This window comes from Poecile atricapillus, chromosome 2 (genome assembly GCF_030490865.1).
Source record: "Poecile atricapillus isolate bPoeAtr1 chromosome 2, bPoeAtr1.hap1, whole genome shotgun sequence".
Classification (NCBI taxonomy): Eukaryota; Metazoa; Chordata; class Aves; order Passeriformes; family Paridae; genus Poecile; species Poecile atricapillus.
The window spans coordinates 92,425,850-92,448,068 of NC_081250.1; the positions used below are offsets into that span (position 1 = coordinate 92,425,850).

At 39.1% G+C, this 22,219-nt stretch overlaps 1 protein-coding gene across 1 annotated transcript in view; it reads left to right on the top strand.

The window, feature by feature from the left end:
- CTNNAL1 (catenin alpha like 1) overlaps positions 1–22,219 on the top strand; it is a 56,023-nt gene that overhangs the window by 13,122 nt on the left and 20,682 nt on the right. Inside the window, exons 2-6 of the mRNA XM_058830567.1 lie at positions 7,352–7,541; positions 13,630–13,817; positions 18,567–18,686; positions 20,877–20,966; positions 21,276–21,446. Coding sequence (XP_058686550.1) covers positions 7,352–7,541; positions 13,630–13,817; positions 18,567–18,686; positions 20,877–20,966; positions 21,276–21,446 — 759 coding nt within the window. The remainder of the gene's footprint in view (positions 1–7,351; positions 7,542–13,629; positions 13,818–18,566; positions 18,687–20,876; positions 20,967–21,275; positions 21,447–22,219) is intronic.

Below are 22,219 nucleotides of genomic sequence, written 5' to 3' on the forward strand. Positions count from 1 at the left end.
CCAAAAAGCCTCCAGGTAAAAGTACAAAAACAACAGTCTCAATGCCACATGTCTAAGTACTCCGCAGTCTTGCATATGCAGTGCATTTGTTCTGTTCTTCTAGACACCAGTCCAGCCCTCTGGAGGAAGTCTGTGAGGAAAATTCATAAATAGGGGCTAGCTGGATTACATCACTTCATGGAAGGTGTCTCGAAGGTGTTGGCTCAGCATCCTGAGTGATGTGTTGAGATTTGTGTGCCTTCTGCAAGAAGGGTTGATTGCCCTTTTGCATGATAACATGTAGAAGAAACTGTTCTGATTCAATAGTCCATAAAGTAGGAGACATTGCCTGAAATAATGTTTTCAGCATAAAAAAAATGCGGATTCTTAAAATTAATGAGTGCATTAGTAGTTAGTACAGTTGAATTTCATTTCAGTTAGTCTTTTCCAACCTTTGAAAACATTCAAAATTGAGTTTCTGCAAAGTTTATTTGTAGAATTTTTCTACAAAATTAAATATGAATAGAAAGATAAGTATTTTCCGATTCCAAAAGTCCATGCACTAGCTGAACTTTTAAAAAATATTTCAGTGCTTGAATTTGTAAAAAAACACTTAAGATTTCCATTAGTGCATGGACAAGCATCTAATCTTAACAGACTTTTGTTTTCTAGGACAGGCAAGCAGGTAGTCCTTGTTCACTTCCTAAGATCCCTGAGGCTCATCTTGTGATGAGAAGTCTATGTGGCAGTTCTGCTTGTAGCCCTTATGGACAGGATGTCAAATGCCAGTTGCTGCTTCTCCGCTCTCTCTGACACATGGTTGTATTCTGTAGCAGGTGTGGGTGTTGGAACGACTTGTGCTGCTGTCTGGCTAAATGAGTCTGGAGACCTGATCATCCTCAAGGAGTATGCAACACCTTGATGAGAGACACTACCTAAAATGTAATATTAGAAGTTCCTCTCTGCCCCCAAACTCAAGATGAACTAATGAAAGTACAAAATGAAAATACAAGCAGTGTGGGAATGGCCTTTTTGACCAAGATTTGTATGTGTTGTATTAAATGCAACTCAATTTACCTTACAGAACTCTTCTTGTAGGGGTTTGTAACTTCTTTCCGAGTAGGTAGTGCTAATACACTTCTTTTAGCAAAGACTGTTCATTCCTGGTATTACTTTTTTTTTTTTTTTAGGAAACATATTTTCTACCATTATAAAGTTAATGGAAGGTAGAAAGCAGAAAATACACAAAATGGAAGAGGAGCTGTTACTCTAAGGCACCTAATCCTCATTGCATAGAGGACGCTGTGGGAAGGACAAGCAGTTCATGAAGAACTGCAGCCCATGGGAAGGACATGTGTGAGAAGTTCATGGAGGACTGTCTTCCATGGGAGAGATCTCATGTTGGAGCACCTCTTGCTGAGGAGGGAGCAGCAGCAGAAACAGCATGTGAGAAACTGGTCACAGCCCCCATTCCCTGTCTCCTTGTGCTGCTGGGAGAAAGGAGGTAGAGAAGCAGGAATAAAGGCCAGGAGGGACGGGTAGAAGGGAAGGTATTTTTAAGATGAGTTTTACTTTTCACAATCCTGCTCTGATTTTATTGGTCATAAATTGATTCCATTTCCCCAAGCACAGTCTATTTATGGTGTGACGGTAACTGGTGGGTGATCACTCCCTTCCTTATCTCAGCCCACAAGCTTTTTATTATATTTTCTCTCCTTTTTCCTAATGAGGAGGGGAATGATAGAGTGGCTTTGGTGAATACTGGCATCCAGACAGGGACAACCCACCACACAAGAGGCAGTAACAAATACTACTCTTGAGAGTCTAAATTGTCCTGTGTACAATGTAGGTACTTTCCTAGGGAGATAGGTGGGCAGGATATCTTCCTACATGACATGTCAGTTTAACTCTTGTGTTTGTAGCTGGGGCTGTGAAATAGCTATGTTTCCTCTGGTTTTATTTATAGATGTCTATAAATACCTTGTGAAACCCAGTCTCTTTAAGTATCACTTAATTCTGTCATGCAAGACTTAATTACACTGACAATAAATAGACATTAGAATATTTTTAGCTAAGTGTGCTGTCATGATGCTTCCTGAGCATGAAGCGTATAATGACTTAAATGTCAGTATCTGAAGGCCCTCAAAAAGATCTGAAAACAGCTGCTCAAAAATTGCCCCAACTGAGCTTGTTTCCTTAAATATAGAGTACATCTTGATACATTATGGCTGTATCTGTTAGTTTTGATAAAGTTCTTGCGAAAAGGCCATTATTTTTCCATAGCTTCTCATAACAAGTGACAAAAGATTGTAGCTGACAGATTCTTGAGACACTCCTTAAACTGGTTGTCTCAAATCTCAGATAAACATTCCATGGAAATAGTTTGATGTGAGAACTCACATTAAACAGAGGGTGAGTACCATCAAAAGGACTGTTTCCTTTCTAGGACCCGATCAGTAAATCCTTAAGTAAACAGCATGTAACGTATTGCTCTTGTTCAAAGAGACTTGCAGGTAATCTTTTCAGCTGCTAACTCCTGTCCAAACATCACAGATGTTGGTGACTGGGAAATACAGGATCAGAATATAACAGATTAAATATTTGGGAGGTGTTAAATTTGAGGGAGCACTTAGATGATGTTCTTGGACTTGCAGGGGTTTCCTTTATTTAAAAAAAAAAATTAAAACATGGTAATAGTTCTAGTCTGGTTCCAACTGGATGGACTGTAGGGGAAAAGCAGTTTCTTGTAATGTGAAACATCTTAAATGTTTCAAGTTCTACTAGTTCAGTCTTAGGGTTTCTTTGATTGGTTGTTGGGGAGAAAATTCCTTGTTAAGTTTCTTATGGGTCTTTCCTTTTCTTCATTTAACTTGTCCAATTTTTTATGCTAATTTTCAACAATGTTTAAAAGTTAAGAGCAAAACCTTTGCTTATTCTTTATTTTAGAAGCCTTTCTTGTTGGCCTTTTAATGCTTGACACTGTATTTCTGCTCTGAGGCAATTATTATTAAGTGCTGGACTGGTTAAATAATCTTTGCACTGCTTATTGGCATCACAGTTTCCTTCAGTTTGTCACTTAACGTACTAGTGAAATGCCTCTCCTTGCTAAGTTAAGATCTTGTTATTTTTTTAACTCTTGACTGTTAATTACAAGCCTGATTAAGTCTTGAAAAGAATCCTAAACTGCAGTTGCCATTATCTCTGCTTTTTCAAAACTCCATTTGATATGGAGGATGTACCTGTCACTCTTAATGCTCTATGAGGTAATGAGAATGCATAATTCTGAAAAATCTCTTTCTCATTGTTCATAGAGCAGTGTTTTCTGCAGGTGGCAGGTTGTGAGAAGCCCATCTTGTATCTGAGCAGCTGTCATCATGCTTCTGACATTATTTCATTTGGTTTATGTGTAACTCATGTTTCTAGAATCAAACCCAGCCCTTTTTTCTTTAACTGATCTATATTTCATATCTTTCTTTCTTTTATCATGACCTACCTACAACTATTTCAGGGCTGTTTGTTACTTAGTTTTTTTTATAGGAAACATCTTATGCAAATCTGGTATCAGTATAGGCTGCGTTTGCTACATAATGTTGTTCTCACATGAAAGAGGTGTTACATGAAGCTGTTTGTTGTGATGCTTCAATCCTCTTGACCAACTTCTCTTTTGGTTCTCTCACAATGGTTGTTTTTAACTGTCAATCCATACAATTTTTTGACTTCTCTGAAAAGAAAAAAATGTGGAGCTCAACCAACTTCCCTCTATTCCAGTGTTAAAGATTGTTACTATACTGGCCCTAAGTTAGCCAGTCTGAGAGGAATGAATATTACTCAGCTAAGAGTTTATTATTCCAGGAGTGAAGCTTCCGCTGCTGTGTATAACCATAGGTTGAGTTTAATCTATACAAGCTACTCAAGTGGGTGTCTAGAGTAGGTCATAGAATCAGAGAACGGTTTGGATTAAAAGGGACTTTTCAAGACCATCTAGTTCTACCCTCCTGCCATGGGCAGGGGTATCTTCCATTAGACCATGTTGCTCAGAGCCCCATCTAAGCCCCAGCTGGTTCAAACTACCTGGCCTTGTACTCTTAAAATGACAGGGCTTCCATAGCTCAGGGAAATTGTTCCAGTGCCTCATCACCTTCATGGTAGAAAGTTCCCTCTTTAAGTTAAATCTGAATCTACTCTCTTTTTAGTTTAAAACTGTTGATCTCTCTACTTCACTACAGGCCTTGGTAAAAAGTCTTTACTAATCTTCTAAGCCATCTTTATATGTTAAAAGACTGCTGTAAGGTCTCCCTGGAGCCTTCTGTAGGCTGAACCACCGCAGCTCTCTCAGCCTGTCATCACAGGAGAGGCACTCCATCCCTCTGACCATCTTCATGGCCCTCCTCTGAACTGTCTTCAGCAAGTCCATGCCTTTCTCCTTTTGGGGACCCCAGAGCTGTACACCCCTCTCCAGGTGGGATCTCACCAGAGCAGAGTAGAGGGACAAAATCCCCTCCCTCAGCCTGCTGGCCACTCTGCTTTTGATACAGCCCAATGATGTGAATCAACATCATTGGATGTTGATTCACATCCAATTTTTCTTGCACCAGTACCCCGAAGTTATTTTTTGCTGGGCTGTTCTCAATCCATTCATCCCCCAGCCTGTATTGATACCAGGGATTGTCCCAGCCCCAGTGCAAGACCTTGTGTTTAGCCTTGTTGGACTTCATGAGGTTAAGATTACACTGGTGATAGACCTGTCAAAACAGCTCCTTATTCTTACTTAAGCTTGGCAGGGGGAGAGTAGAGGGGTTGTTTTTTGCTGCAAAAACTATGATGCCCTCTGAAGAGAATGCTAAAGAAATTATAGAAATGTAAAAGGCACTCGTGTTCCTGAGAGTATTTTGTAAGACTTTAGTAAAGCAATTTAAGCTGTGATATCCTAATGATTTTTATTATTTGCATACCACTGCAGTAACATGGGAATTAAAATAAATGCCCTTGATGATTTGTAAGAGACAGTGGGATTCCTTTCACTCTGCAGTGTTATTTGCATATGCATTTTTTTTCAGGGTTATGCAGAACATGTTTAAACTTCTACTGGTGTAAAATGCTGTGGGAGGTAAATTTACAGCCAGTATGAAAACTTGCAGTTTGTTTTAGGCCAGAATATTTTGTATATACTTCTGAGAAGTCAATAACTGTATGAATGTAATATTAACCCGGTATTGGGTTGCTGTATGTTTAAAAGTTGTGACACTCTATCAGTTTGTTTTTCTTCAGCATTTGGACTGATGCTCTCAGTTGGATTGCTAGCCATGCCTATTCAAAAATTCAACAGCTGGCACTGTTAGGTTAGCTGCTGACAGGTATTTTTTAATTCTGTATACCTGAGGTACTTACAACGCAAGAATTCAGGAAAGCTGCATAGTGCAGTTGTTCTTACCATGAATTTCATGTTGGTCAGAAGTGATGGTAATTGTGTGTTTTGAGGAATGTCATTCCTCATCTAAAATGAATCTGAAGATGTTCAGATGTTTCCTCAGTTTACTCTCTATTAGGATTCTGTTTCCATCATAAGAAGACCTTTTCACTGGAAAGGCATCTGGGGTTCATAGGCTTTGGAGTTGAAGTTTGATGATCCAGGGGACCCTTACAGGGACAGATTTGTTGTATGAGCAATATATGTTGTGTGTTGCATAGAAAGACCTTGTAGCTTAGACACAAATTGGAAAAGTAGGGCATATATAAGAAGGCAGTGAGCAGACAATGCATTTCTGTACTGATGTCTTGTACCAGGACAAAATATTCTTCCATTCTCATAGGAGTTCTTCTATAGGGAAGCACATCTCTTAGGTTTTTTGGCTTTTTTATTTTTCTAGTGTGTGCAAAGAGCTCTATGAGGTATTGATATTTCCCATTGCAAAGAGTTTAATTCTGGAAGCTTGGATAAACCAGCTCCTGGCATTCAAAACCAGCCTCAGCAAGGGGTTAAACAATACCACTCCTTTTTCTTCTCCAGAAAGACGACTCAGTGATATCTGAGGGGTAATCCTTGGGCATTGATCAAATCATGAAGCAGAACAGTTCCTACGCTGCTTCCTGCTATGTCCTTGAATCTGTAGTGAGCATTACAGGTACAGCTTGTATGTTTCTGTCCCACCACAGGCTTGTCTGGTAGGAGAATGAGTGAATGATGGTTTACTTTTTTTGAGGAGTGGCAAAGACGTCTGTGATCAAGCTGATATAGCTGAGATGTTCAGACACTTAAGTAATTCATGTAATTCTGAGATTCTCTAAACAGACATCTTTGAGCTCCTGGGGATGTGGTTTACAGTTGAGTTCTGTGGGCATTTTAAATACTCCTGCTGAAAGGAGCACTTCTGCCCATCTTTCTCTCCTCAGGCTGTACTGTTTCCCTTTTGCCACCAAAAATATTCATGAAGCTATGCAGTGAACCAGACTGGGCACTGGATTATGGGGAAAACTAAAACAACAAGTATCACCTTCTCCACAACTGAGGTTTAACCCACAACAATAAACTCGTTGCAAACATGAGTGGGAGACAAGGACAGGCAGGACTATTTTTGTTGGATTTTAATGCTGGTTTAAGGTGTTTGAAACTGCAGAGTTTAATTTCTCTCCTGCTTCTCTCTAGAAGGGAGTTGCACCAAAAAATGTAAAGGTCACGTTTGTAATGCGGTGTATAGTTGGTTAATTGAGGGTGGTAGGTTTGCATGCTGTCCTCATGCTCACCTTTGTTGAGAAGCTGCGTCTGCAATCCTGCCTTTCTCCTCTGTGAGGGGAAAGGATCTCTTTGTCTCCTCATGTTTGGGACAAATCTTCAGTCTCCTGCAGCCAGCGTGCAGCTGATCTCCAGTCTGTGTGATTCAAGAGGGACTTTGAGAATAGCACTTTGCAGTGGGCAGAAAAGCCAAGTCAGGAGTTCAAAATAGGAATGTCCTCACAAATTGTTTTACTGATAACGTGTATCTAAATGGCAACTTTTTTCTAAACTCTAGGAAATGTGTAATTGAGGATGTTTAAGTTATGACTATGGTGGATATTTTAATGGGGGAAGGTCTGTGTGTGTGTAGTGTGAAAGGCTGTTGAGATCCAGGGCAGCTTACTTTAGTATTGCAAATGGGAGTGGAATAAAAATAAAAATCCCTCTTTTCATTTGAGATAAACTGAGCAGATGAGCAACCTTAATTGCACTTCAGGTTTTTTTCATTTTCTGAGAAGTTAAATGATACCTCATGACACAGTGCAACACTAAATTTTATTAGTGAAGTACTGTAAAAGTGTATTACTGAGTTCAATTCAAAACTTGCCTCTTTAGTATTAAAGTTAAAATGTTCTAACAAATAATTATGCTTGTTTGCAGATAACTACTCTCATTAATCATAAGGATAAACCAAAGCGTTCAGACAAGACTCTGCAAGCAATCCAGCGAGTGGGCCAAGCTGTTAACCTGGCAGTCGGGAGATTTGTTACTGTGGGTGAAGCCATAGCCAACGAAAACCATGAATTGAAGGAGGAAATGAGTGTTGCCTGCATCGAGGCAAGGAGAGCAGGTATGTAGTTACTCATGAAATTGTACTTGTGCCATTTTTGGCACACTATTTTTAGTGTCAGGCATAATGTAAGAGCTTTATTATTTAATTGCTTAACCTTCCTCTGCTGGTTCATTCAAGGCCTGATCTGTTACCTGATTTTGTCACTTACTTAAATTACTGTCATCTTACGAATAGGGAATGGAATTGTGTGTTGGCTTTAATTTTTATAGGATCATTTGCCACAAGGAATTACTTGACTGCTCTTTTTTATGATGTTACAACAGATAAAGAGCAGAGTGTTGGGAATACAACTTTAAAGTTTATTGCTGCCAAGTTAAAACAGTGGATTATTTTAAATTGAGTGTTATGTTATTAAGGTCACTGAATTTCAAATCTCAGTGTTTGAATGAAGGTCAGTGTCAACCCATATTTCATCAGGACTCAGTAAGATGACTCACATCAGTCATCTGATGACTTGCCTCAGTAGAATGAAAATCATATTGTGCTTGCCTTTTTGCTGGATTCAAGTTTTGTTGCGAACTTGCTGTGTGTGTGAATTGAATGTGAAGTGTGGATAATTGAGTTGCCTGCTGTCACTCTCCTTCCCCCAGAAGACTCTGTCTAGGCAAATAGGGGGGTGCATTCTCTGATGCTGTAGGAGAATGTCAGTGTCATGCTAGAAACTACCTTCCTAGATACTAAATACTATTCCTTGCATAATATTTCAGTGGCCCTCAGTAAATGCATATTCTTAGATCTGCAGTGAAGGCTTCACAATGACATCTAGTAGAATGTTCCTTTTGTTGTTAGTGGGATGAGGTTTTGTCTTTTCTTTCAAATACTTTTGGATTATGGGAAATTCTACTTGAAGCTTTCCCAATTTGAGCAGGTGGATGAACCTGCAATTGTGACAGACATTCTGCTTGCTGTGGCTTCAGGGAGACAATCTTGAGCTTCTGTGTGTCTGTATTTTATATTCAGATAAACAACCCTTCAATAACCCTTCAACACTAATGTCTTGATGGATGGAGCAGTATTCTACTCCAAGATGTGGGTTACTGTACTTGAAACTGTTAAGTTAAAAAGGGGGCTTGGGTGGGTGTTTGGCTTTTATCTTTGAAATTACCTCAGAGTCCTGAAAAACTTGTCTTTGCTGTCCTAACTGGTGTATGTCTTGTTGAATCGCTGTTCTGGCCTCAGACTTTGGGGACACAGTTCATACTATTAAATGAAAAGAGAAGCTTAGGAATTTGGCATAGTGCTGTAAGAAATCCTCTGAAAATCCCTCAACAATAAGTCACAATGTCTAGAAACATGCTGATGGTGAATGATTGTTCTTGTGATTTGAAGGACTATTCTGGATAAACTTCAGCCTGAAAATTCCTAGTCGCTCCAGTAAACTTGGCTGCAAACAGAAATGTCCTAATTTAAAAGCATCCAATTTGTTATGTGAAGCATGTGTTTTCTCTTCAGAGATCCAAGTAAAATGCTGACAAGCCAAAATTGCCAAAGTTCACATCGATAATCTCAGCTGCTGGGAGAGCAGTGCAGTCTGAATCTGTTTCTTGACTTCACAGTTATGCTGTGGTTAAGTATCCCTATCACTGTATGCAGGAGGACCTCAGAACCTAAAAATAGTCAGCAGTACTTTATCCCAGCAAAATACTAAGGTTCTTTCTCATTGTAAGTTTTATTTCCTGTGGTTCAGTAATAGCCTCAGTCTAGAGGAGTGAAGATATGGGCTGTTTACATTTCTGTCAGCCTCACATTTACTTTGGCACGGCTCAGTTGTTCCCTGCATTTGAGATCTAACCGACAACTTACATAGGAAATTCAGTGTAGCAAACATGTTTGCTCCTGGTTATTTGTTTGATAGAGGGTTTTTTGTGCCAGTATTATCTCTGTGGACTGTTCAGTGTTGGACAAAGTAACGTTGTCCTTTGAGCAGATTAATTCTTATGGATAAATGTTGTCTGAACTCAGTTTTTGAACATGGTTACTCAAGTGCCATTTTTAATAAGTTTGGTGTTTCCAAGCAAGGCAAAAAAATTCCTGGACAATTATAGCCAAGAATAGTGACCTGTATTACAGAGCCCAATGTTCTGAGGGCATAGACAGTAGAAAGCCCTTGCTCTTTAGGGCAGGGAATCTGGTAGAGCTGTTCATACTTTTTTTAGCCAATAAATTAGATTGTGTCTCAGAAATGGAGATTTTGTTAGACATAAAAGATAGACTTCAACACAAAAGGATTTAGAACATTAAGCATCTCAATTTCTGAGAAAAGTAGGGAGTCTTTAAATCAATTGCGTATCCTGCAGAGGCTTTGAAGGATGACAGATGTTGTATCTGTCTCTTGTGAAGGGTATAATCAGTGATCTGAAGTGTTTCAGACTTGTTATGACTATTTCCTTGTAATAAACCTTGTAATTTGATTGACTCAAAATAGAATCCTAAAACACTGCAGAGGGTCATGTAGCAGATTTTGCGTAACATTATTCTTGCACAGTGTCAATGTTTACAATGACAGTATAGTACTGGAATGTAACTTAAAGAAGCACATTTTAGATGCCCATCTGTGATTTTTTTTTGGTCCTTTTTTTCTTTCTAAAACTAGGAAAGACCAGCTAATCTAAAAGAGAAAGCACATGTCAGGAATAAGTGTCATAACTTTTCCAGTATTCACTGCCAGTTGACTACGTAGCCCTAAAGGAAGACATGGAATAAAATAAAGGCAATAAGTAGCTCTCTCCTATTATTGCTTTGGGTTTCAGTACAGAGAGGGCTAAATTAAGAAGGCTGAAAAATGGAAATTTAAATGGCTAAATGGAATCACAAAATAACTGAAATTGTAAGGGCCATTTTAACTCCCAAGAATGGAGATCATGCAATTTCTTGTGCACTTCTCATTTCTTACTTCTTTCTTGTGCCCTTACTTACGGGTGTTTGTCCATCTTTGCTGTAGTGAAAGTATTTTCTTACGTCTTGTTCTGTGCTTCTTTTTCATTACCATACATACTGGGATCAGTCTGTCTGTGTCTCTCCATACCTGCCCACTTGGGGAATAGATGTAGAGCACAGAAAGCTCTGTCACTGGCCTTCTCTTCTTGGGTAAGAAGAAATTTCCCCTCTTCAAGCTCTCCCCATATGTCACTGGCTCCACTATGTCAGCTGAGGTACTGAGAAGCTCAGATGTGGGCATGGTATTCCAGATGCTGCCTCACAGGTGCCAAAGGAAGGGAAGAATCATTTCTGCAGCCTTCCAGGTGCAGCTGGCCATTATTGCTGACCCTGTTAAACTCTTTGTTGAGCCACCCCATGCCTTTCCCCACAAAGATTCCCTGTTGACATCTGATCTCAGCATGTAAGGCTGAGTGGTGTTACCCTGGCCCAGATGTGGTATTTACTGGCCCTGTTGGACTTCACAGATTTTTTCTATCAGACCATTTTTTTTCAGCCTGTTCCTCTGTCTAGCAGCCCTGCCCCCCACAATATCAGACACTCACCCACTGTGGTATTGTTCACACACTTGCTGAACATGCTGAGTCATCATCCAGGGAATAGTTTTCATGACTCCTGTCAGTCCCAGAAGAACACCGCTGGAAGCTGGCTGCCCAGTGAACTTTGTACCCATTATCAGCATCCCCAAGCCCAACAGTCAGGTTCATTTCCTACACACATTTTTGTTCACTTAGTCCACATCCCTTGATGAAGTTATGGGAGATCATGGCAGGGGCCATGCTGAAGCTGAGATGCCCAGCATTCGTTACTTTCTTTTTTTAAAAACAGTGTCATCTCATTGTAGAAGGCATTCAGATCAATAAGGGACTATTCAACCTGGCCGGTCTGTGCTGGCTCTTCCTGATTGCCTTTTTCTGCTTAATGTGATAATGTCTTCCAGAATTATTTTAGTGGTAGTCCTAGAGGCTGATGTGAGGTTGACTAGCCCACAATTGCCTGAATTTTTCTTGTTAACCTTCTTTGAGATGGACATGACAGGCGACTTTCTATCATTTCTACCCAATTGTCATAATCTCTGTCATGACAGGAGAATTGCAGTGACACTGAACTGTTTCTTTGACATGCTCAGATGTGTTTTTTGGACTGGTGTACACCCAGCTGGGTGTAGCTTCCCTAGCTCCATCCCTTTACTGTAACAGGTCTTGTTCCTCATAGCTGACTCCCAGGGCTTAATTCCTGTTCCTGTAGTCGAAGATCCATAGGCAGAGAACAAAGCCTTTGTTCTTTTAACAGAAGACTTGAGTTTCTATGGCTGCCTGGAGCTTTTGACAGGCAGATGTTGCAGGTGTTTCAGTGTTCTCTGAGCTCTTTGTATGGCTAGCTGTTTCACCTATGATTTGATTCATCCTCAAGAAGATGAATCCTACAGCATAAGAAATGGGATAATGGTGCGCATCCTTTCTTGGTTACCAAAAGAACTTTGCATCTGTTTTAATTGTTCTCTGTGTGTTTCTACAGCATTTTATGTTGTCACAGATATTGTGAGGTCAAAGAAATAGATTAATCTGCTGAAAAAGGTGAACAAGTAGAGACTGGTGTGAAGTGAAATGAATTGGACTGTGGAGAAGGCAATGGCCAAAGTGTTTTACTGTCAGATGATCTCCTTGCCTGACTGGAGACTTGTCCTACAGCTTCACTGGGAGTGCATCTGGCTGCCCCTCACTCTCTGAACTGTAGCTGTACTTTTATAATTCCTCTTGCTTCTATCTGTTTTTAGGGCCTTCAGCTGTGGAACTCGATGTCTCAGACCGTACTATAGTACGGTATAGTGGAATGACTGATTATTTGGAGCATGCCTTTTGTGACCTGGCCTGCTCCCAGAAAATGTACTGCCAGTTCCTTTCCATAATGCAGTACTATTTTGGCAGCTTAAGAACCCAGGGGATTACAATTATCAGAGGAGAGAAGTACTATGAAATCTGGAGCTCTGTGGTTTGAGGGACTGTCAGGCCTTCCTTTTTCTATAGTGTGTGGTATTTCTGGAGTACCAGAATAATGCAGGTTCTTCAAATGGGAGCACTGGCTTTATCAGGCTTTTGGAGTATTTTGCCTGCTTAGGTGAATTACCTTCATTGAGGTTTTGCAGATGAGTTATAGGGAATTTGATCAAATCTCCTAGATTTTATTTTTAAGGACGATCTGTAGGTCAGGTGTAGGTTGATCACCTTGTCTTGCACGCTAACAGAAATCATGTATCAGAGCTTGCTCCTTCTCTGGTTACAGACTAGCAAAATGATCTGTCTTTCCTGTATTGCATTACTATCTAGGGTACTCCAAAAGATTAAATTGGATAGGGTCTGTGTTTCTTTCTCAGATAAGGAATCCATTAGCTGCAGTGGATGTAGAGTTTTTACCTGCATATAAAAATAGAAGTGGTCAACTAAGCCTGTTTAACTATCTATTTAACTAAATGCAAGTTGAATAAAAAGATAGTGATGAACTGAAAATCAGCACTCCTTTGCCTTTTTTTCCTCTCTTGTCTCTGACAATGCTCTGTTTAGTGGCCCTCCTTTGAATGTAAAGTGCACTAGTCTCACAATCATGCTTCAGTCCTCTGAGCTGTAAAGTTGCTGTTTGGAATCTCTTTACTATTCATGCCTGGAGACTTCTACAGGAATAGGAAACCCATAAATTATGGGAATGCTAATTGAAATTTGGAAAGTGGTGGGGAATTTGTAGCTCTTTCTTCCTTGCTGCATACCACTCTTTCTCTGGATTGATGCTGCAAGTGAGGACACTGGTTTGACTTTAGCTATTAAAATCAGAAAAATGCCTCCCATGAATGTGTTCTCCATCCACACTCCTTACTTCCACCCATCACTCCCCCCTCCCCCCTCAAATAGCTGTAGATTACTGTAAGAAAATTAGTGTATGTTACAGATGGAAGAATAAGGTAGTAGTGGATAGTAATCTACATTTAAATATGGAGAGGGTGCCACCAACAGTCAGTCGAAAGAAGTGAAATAAAGAGTTGTAGTTAGCTCTGAAATTGTCTTAGCCTCAAAGGTAAAAGCTAAGAGTGCTTAATGGCCCAGTATCTTTCTTCTAAGTATATAAAGTCACTTTATTCCTTTTTTTTTCCTTCCAGGTGAAACAATTGCACAACTTACAGATGTGGCAAGCTTGGATCATCCGGAATCTGATAGCCACATAACAATCTTTACAGACAAAACGGGTGTGGTAAAAGCTGCAAGGTTATTGCTTTCTTCTGTCACAAAGGTGCTGGTGTTAGCAGACAGAATTGTTATTAAACAAATTATAACTTCCAGGAACAAGGTATTGTAGCTTCATTTCTGTTTTGTTTAACTAATACCTGTAGACAGTGCAAAAGAGTGATGTTAAATGTGATATTATCATTGTCTCTCTGGAGGAATTATAAAGTAAAGAGATAAAAAGTAATGTCTTGTACATGTTTACATGGCTCTAAGTCAGTAGGATAAAAATAACAATTTTCAGTGATTCTGCATTTTATGTCACACACATTGCTTTATTCTTATTATGCTGGAGAAGATGCTTTGTTACTGCTTATTTAACTTCAAATTTGCTGTGTGGTGAAAAGTGTGTCTGTTGGTAAAATGGTCAATAAATCTACTTGCTAATAACAGGATGTTTGTACTGTCAGGATCAAGATAAGGAGAGTGGTATGGCATCTAAGCAAAAAGCTGTGAGGAATGCACATAGAAGTGTATACAAGTGAAATGAGGTTTACAGATTAAAAGGTTTTTGTGCAGTTGAACTTAGGTCTTGAAACTTAGGATGAAACTACTTAGTTGGTTTAAATAATGTATGAAGGCCCATTTAACCTCAAATGTAATCTATTTCATGCAGTGGAGACTTCACTCTCTTGCCTTTAGGATATTCTTCCATTTTTCTTCACAGTGTGCTAAAACAAAAATAGAAAAATCCTGTTTGAAAAATGGGACCCTGATAAGGCCTGGGGTTTTCCATTAATTTTGTGCTTGTAATCCAGAGTAGTGCCCTTCTTTCCACTTTTGACTTCTCGTACTGTCTCTATTCCTTTGTCCCAGTTTACTTTCGAGACCCACTGGTCTCTTTTGCAGCAACCTAGATCCAGGACACTTAGTTCAGTCCAGGATTCAAAACCAGCGAAATTACCTGCTTCTCTCTGGCTTTGGACTTGGCAGCACTAGTCTGCTGTCTCTGTGCTCATTTCTTCTCCCAGTGGTTGACTCAGTTGGTAGCAGTTTCATCAATATCGGTTTGCTGGAGTTCCTTGCAGCTTTGGTCTTTTTTTGCACTGAAGACCAGAATGGTGCGTTTAATACCTTTTGCTGCTTTTCTGCTGTCGTCTGCAGGCCTGCAGTAATCCTAATATATTTACCTTTCCAAAAGTGGTGGGTTTAGGCTGTGGAGAAACTGTGCAAATGTGTATCATGAAAGGATAAGGGGGGGCTATATCCTTTCAGGAGCAGGCTAGGTTTCTGATAATTTGAAATATATATGAAAATATTGTCATATATACACCAATGTAAATATAGTAAGCATAGGTGCAGCATTTAATTTTGAAAGCATTTCAAGCAATCTCATAGTCCAAAGTGTATCTGACTCTGACTGCCATAGTCATAGAGTTGTAAAATATCCGAAGTTGGAAGGAACTCAAGTCCAACTCCTGGCTCTGCACAAGACACCCCAAGAGTCACACCATGTTCCTGAGAGCATTGTCCGAACACTCCTTGAATGCTCAGCCTTGGTGCTGTGACCACTTCCTTGGGGAGCCTGTTCCAGTGTCCAGCCACCCTCTGGGTGAAGCACCTTTTCCTGATATCCAATCTAAACCTCCCCAAATAAAACTTCAGGCCATTCCTTTGGGTCCTGTTACTGGTCCTGTCACAGAGAAGAGATCGGTGCCTGCCCCTCCTCTTCCCCTCATGAGGAAATTGTAACTGCAATGAGGTCTCTCCTCAGTCTCCTCCTTGGCAGGCTGAACACTAAGTGACCTCATCTCCTCATACAGCTTCCCCTCGAGGTCCTTCCCCATCTTTATAGCCCTCCTCTGGACACTCTCTAATGGCTTAATATCTTTTTTATATTGTGTCACCCAGAACTGTCCCCAGCACTTGAGGTGAGGCTGCCCCAGTACAGAGCAGAGCAGGAAAATCCTCTTCTGTGCCTGGCTGGCCATGCTGTGCCTGATGCCCCCCTGGACACAGCTAGTCTTTGTGAACTTTGGGTTTTACTGCATTTTCCTTTCTGTGCATAGTGCACATTTGGGAAAGTCTGCTTTTGTCTGTGGTAGCAGTAGAACAATGCACATCTCTTGGACCAGATTAAACAAATGATGGTGTCTTTTACAGGCCTAGTATTTATATATGCCCTAATTTTTATAGAGCACACTCCTGAAAAGTGTGTCAGACACCACTATGAGGGATAACAAAGAGGTTCTTCCTGCAGGAGACAGGAAGTGTGGTAGTGGGGTAATATGGGCAGGAATTTAAAAGTGCACACAAATACTCTAAGACAGTAGCAAATATGGCAAAGAGGATGGAAAGGTAGGAAGAGAATCATCACTACTGCCAACTGGAGAAGATCCTGGCTTCTTGATGTGCATCACTGTTCCAGAAGATCTCAGCTCCATTTTTATCTTAAGAGACTGAATGCCCAATGTTAAATTTCTATTGCCATTTTTTTTTTTTGCTGCCTATTTCTGAACACCTTTTTTTTTTTCCCCCATTGTCATTGTCTTCCTCTTGTGAACAAAGAGTCAAAGGCAAAGGATAGAAAAACAGAAGAGTGGTTGAACATCTACTCTCTCAGACCAACAAAGTGATCGAGATCTTCCAGAATGTTGATCTGTTCCGGAATCCAGCCTCTGGCTGATGATCCCCAGTGATCCCCTTCCTGCTTCCACATTCTCTGCACCATATATGCTGTCCTTGTGTTCTTGGATCGCATACATTTTCTCCCATACCTGCTCACATCTTTCCTACCTTACAAAAGCAGTTTCATTGTCCATCACACTTAGTCACTGCATCAGTGAGCTTAAGGTTTTGCTCCACTCACTGTCACTAGTCAGGTTAGGAGAGCCAGAACAATAAGCAGGGAAGTGACAGATAGTGGGGGAGTTGCTGCACTGTTCATTTTGGATCAAAATATGGATGTGCCCTGAAGTGATGTCAGCCCACGATTGCTGTCTGCAAGGCGACATTCATCCTGCAGCAGTAGCTGTGCAATAAATACCTAGTGCTAATTTAGATGTTAATAAGAGCTTAAAGCATTGGATTTTTTACATTTTTTTAACCTTTTAATTAAAAAAAATGTATGTCTTAATTGCTATCTGCGTGTTTCTTGTTGAAAAAGTTTTAAAATGAAAAATTTGGAAGACATCACAGGTCTTTTGTATTGTGTCAGCATTTGAATAAGCTTTAGACAAATTTAGAGCTGTCTACACAGTTTTTCAGAATGTCAACTCTGCCTGGGATGTCTAGAATTATTCGGTGTAAGGGAAATGCATGTGCTTTCACTGATTTTTTTTATTGAAGAAATTTTTATTAAGAAATTTGTCATGAGAGAAACAGAAAACTGAGTTGTTTGCAACGAGGGTCATACTCATAAAGTACTACATTTGCTTAAACCTGGAATAGTTGAGCATCATTATTATTTCTTTTTATCGATTCTCAGAAGAGAAAGTTGGACATTAGGTTGTATGTATATAGTATATAATGTGTATGGCACATTTACTTTTCTACATCCTCGCTTTCCCTGTGGTTCCTGTGGTTCTCTCCTTCTTCCACTCTCATACTGCTATTTTCACATCTTTATGCATCTCCCTTCGAAGTCCTTTGTACTCCAGCCTTTCTCATGCATCAACACCACAATCAGGAAAGGTCCTTGTTTCTGCAGCCTTTGTGGAACTGTCTGTCCAACATAATATACTCAGACAGATTGCTGTAATATAATATAAATATATAAATGAATAATATAAAGTAATAAAATGCTGTAATATAATGTAATATTGCTTGATAGAGCAGTGAATTCCACAGCAGTTGCAGCGTTTAGTGGGACATTTGCTTTAGTTAGGTTACAGCTGAGATTGCTGCTCTGCCACAAACGAGTGCTTCTAGGAGAGTTTGACAGGGAACGGGGAGTTTGTCATAATCAGGTGTGTACACTGCTTTTGTAGTTGTGGGGAAGATACTTTTGGCATAGAAAAGGAAAAATCAGTCGAAGATACTCCCTTTCAAGTACAGTCTGTTAAATTTTCATGCAGTGTCTTATAACCAGTGTGAAAGACAATACAGAACTGCTTTGTGTTTTCCCCTCTGAACACATTTAATGGATTTGAAAGATCACCTTGGGATTAGCAAGTATATGTCTAACCTGAAAAAGCAGATGTTAATTTCTGTTATAATCCATAATGTAGTGACTTCACAGGATACCTTCAGTAATCAGTAATTTATAAGCTGTATGATAGTCTTTGCTGAATGTTTAAAAAAAGGCTGATTTTACATGCTTTAATGTGTCTTGAGTAAGAGCTTGATACAACTTCAGTGTATTTAGTTCTTTGTTTTATATGCAGCTAATAAAATTTTCCAGAGTTAGAGTTCTTATGGGAAGTATCAAACTATGTATTCACTTTCAAACTTTTTTGTTCAGTTTTGTTGAATTCTGTTGTTGTTTTTTTTTAATATACAGAGCCACTGAAACATGCCTGTGCAATTGTGATGCTAAACTTTAAAAGTTAGGTATCTGAAATGGAAAGTTACAATGCAGGGATATAACATGGGGATATAATTTGCACTTGTCACTGTCATATTAAATTTAAAACCACATTTTTTCCTGAATCTGGAAGCTGAATCCATTAATACTGTTACTCTTAATACTGTGAGGAGCAAGGAAAATGTTTTTTGAGGGCTGACAACAAATGACTCACTTAGAATGACGCATGGTAATTAACTTCCATTTGATTTCTGGCTGTTATTAATGCTTAAATAGTACTCCTAGTCCAATGATAATGTTTTTTGTTCAACATCTTGATAATTTATGGTATTTTCCCTTATCTTGAAGGTTCTTGCAACAATGGAGCAACTAGAAAAAGTCAGTAGTTTCCAGGAGTTTGTACAAATATTCAGCCAGTTTGGAAATGAAATGGTGGAGTTTGCTCATTTAACTGGAGATCGGCAAAATGTAAGTATTAGTGAGAGATGTTGCACAGTATCATCTTCATCTTATTATCAGAAAGGTATGGGTTCCTCTGGGATGATAATAGAAAACAAAACAATTGCTGGCATCCTGTCTCTGGAACCTCCCCTCTCCTTGCTCCAGCCAAAACATGCCGTTTGATTTTAAAGCTCAGCCTGAGCAATGTGGTTGCGCTGTTTGCCCTGCATATCTTCCAGAAGCCTGGGTGTGTGTTATTTGCACTGTCTTTTGGCTTCAGTCACTATGTTTTGGCTCTAACTTTTCTACCTCATTACTCCTGTAGAGAGTTTGTCTGTTGTTACTTGACAGAAATATTTGATGTTTGCATGTAGTAAAAGGATCTCATTATTTTAGAAAACTCCAAATGGAATATAATAAAGAATCTGCTTGGTGGCTTGTTAGAGTTTGTTTTATTAATATTATTATTATGGAATATTTTTCTAGGTTTAGGTCAAAACTTTCTTACATTAGGGCAATGAGTTTTAGTTCTCACATGCAGCTACTCTTTCAAAGCCTTTCAGTCATACAGGAAGCTTTTTTCCCACTACTTCCATGTAAATTTAAGGATTTGCTGAGGGTTAGGACTTCTGCTGTGACCTCTAGTTGCTTTCCCTTGATACTCCAATCCTCTGTTCAGAACTAAACCAGGGTTTGATAGAACTATACAGAGTCCACAATATCCAGCAAAATTGAGAATTCATTTTGTATAACCAATTTGGCTGGCATCATGTGTTTCCTTTTACTGTGGATGTGTGCATGCTTGGTGTCAAAGAACCATTACTGGGAAAGCTGCTTAAAATTAAAGGAAATACCTGCTTAGAAGTGAATTTCTTTCCCCCGGAAGTATTTTTTCCCTGAAGCAGCAGTTCCTTTGAAAGGGAAACATGCATTATTAGGAAGTTGTAGTCTTTTCAGCTATGTTGGATTTTCAATGTTAAGTGGTCTTCTGCTCCCCCCTCCTTGCCTACTTGACTCTTTCTAAGAGTGCTACATTACCACTTTTTCAGTTGTGTCAGGACTTCCTTGATATGCTCAGTTTACAATGTGAAGACAACTGTGTGGCACTACTAGTTTCATGGGGAGAAAAATCCCACATAGTATTTTTAAGTGTGCCATAAATTCTTGGGTGCCATCAGATTTATCAGTGTAATGTCAGAATTTCAGAAATCAACTGTTTCCTTGTTTGATTGTTTTGTTGGTTTGGTTTTCAGTGTGATTTTGATCATAAAGATTTTCTGTAGTTGCTAAATACAAACATTATAAAAATGCCAAAACAGACTGCTGCTGTGATTTATCTGTGTGTTTTTATTAATCTAGGGTATATTAGGATTAATATATTATATATATTATTATATACATTAGGATTCTATAAGCCTTTAACCAGTCCCATTCAGTTACCTGTTTGACCGTCAGATAGCACTCAGCTGTCTTTGTGAGCAGTGAGAAGATTGTAGTTGCAGCTTTCTAAGTTCTTCCCCTTGTTAGAACCTCTTGCATGTCCAGGGATTCATGTCTGCCCTCTTCTCCCACACCCTGCTTTTGATTCTCAACTCTTCTGTTTTGATGAACTTTGCTGGGGGTATAGTTCAGTTTTGCAGATGTATCTATCTTTCCCTGGAAAGTTCTTGATGAGTTTCTGTACTCAGAGCAGAGAAATACCAAGGAATTGCTTTTTCAACTTACTAAGGCTTCTTTTATTACTGGTATTTAGCAAATATAACTCTCAAATAGAAAAAAGATTTAGTTTACATTTCCTCCATTGCAGTACAATGAAAAGCAAGTGTTCTCTGTCTCTATCTTACCCTCCCCTTCATTTCAGAAAATACTTCTTGTCAGCTATTCTTTTCACCTCCTTTTTCTCTTTTATGAATAATGCTTTATGATAAAGGTATCAAAATTAGCAAGAGTTTACATAACATACTCTGTATCTTGGAGTTCTTCCTTCTTTGAAATCTGAATTGAAGAGAGCCAAGAATAAATGCATCAATTAAAACCTGTCTGAAAAGTAAGTTCTAGATCATGAGTTAGGCTGGAAATAGCAGTTGTCAGAAATTTGAAAGCTTTCTCACAACCCATTCACCTGCATGAGAGTTTCCTTTTTCCAGTCTTACAAGTAGTTAATATTTAGATACTGCGTAATATTTAGGTCTCTTTTTTTTTTCCTTTGGTATTTAGGATTTGAAGGATGAGAAGAAAAAGGCTAGAATGGCAGCATCTAGGGCTGTTCTTGAGAAGTGCACTATGATGCTCCTGACTGCTTCAAAGGTGAGTGAGTTTGTGCACCCTTACACAACTTGGCTAAATCACGAAGCACGGCATCTGCCAAGAGAGCTGACTTCTCCTCTCTTGGCCCCACTTTAGATTTCATGCTAAAGAAGGGTGTAAGTGTAAAGAATGAGGAAAGAAAATCTTTTTATTCTAAGTAACGGTGTGAATTTGACTTACCAGCAGTTTAACAGAAGGAGTTCACCATATTCTAAACACATTCTTGAGACTTGCCTTAGCAGGAAGCATTGATTTCCATATACTGCATGTCTACTCTTTCATAAGAGTTACTCTGCTTTCTTTAAAAAGACTTGTCTGAGGCATCCAGACTGTGAATCTGCTCGTATTAACAAAGATGGAGTTTTTCATCGGATGAGACTAGCTTTGGAACAGGTCATAGAGATTGTAACGGACTCCAGACCAAATGGAGAAAATGAAATGGCCCCCATCAGCATATATTCTGGCATCAAAGAATTCAAGGTAGGAGTAGAAATAATATTATTTTCTGCGGACAGTGAAGTACCTCTTAACTTGGAGTTTGGGGGGAAAAAAAAAAAGTGGTTTTAGATCTGAGATCATGGAGCTGCATCTCTTCAGCAATGTTGACTTAAATAACTGTCCCAAAATGTTAAAGAATCTGTCAAGAGGTGTCTATATTTTAATAGTCATTGCCAAAATACACCTCTCCTTCTGAATCAGTATGCATTTAGAACTCTAATACTTTGTTGAGGTGATGCACTGACATTGAATAAACTGAAGTATCAGGATCTGATCAGACCTTCATTAAAATAATTTTTTGAGAATTCTTGCTTTGTAAGTGATAGTGTTTTTAAATCTGCTCACCAAAATATTCATACAAACATATAAAAGAGTAAATTCAAAAGAAATGTCATTCAGAAGAAATCTTCTGAATTGAAATTGTATCCTGTAGCTCAGTGGACTTTTTTCCTCATAAAGGCTTTTCTAAATTTCATACTCCATTAAGAACAGTTAATGAGCAACCATGGCTTACTGCTTTTGAGCCTGAATCACTTTGATTCAATTTATTTATCTATTTCCCCTCTTTAAATTTCAACTGAAATTTTTTGAGAGTACCCCAAAGTATTCAATTTGCTACATACACAATTTTAGAAAACTACTCAAAATGGATTACATGGATGTGGAAGGATCAAACAAAATTGGAACACATATTTAATTTCTGAAATTTACTAAACTTAGAAATTTTTTATGGACAGCAGTAGAACAGTGGTGTA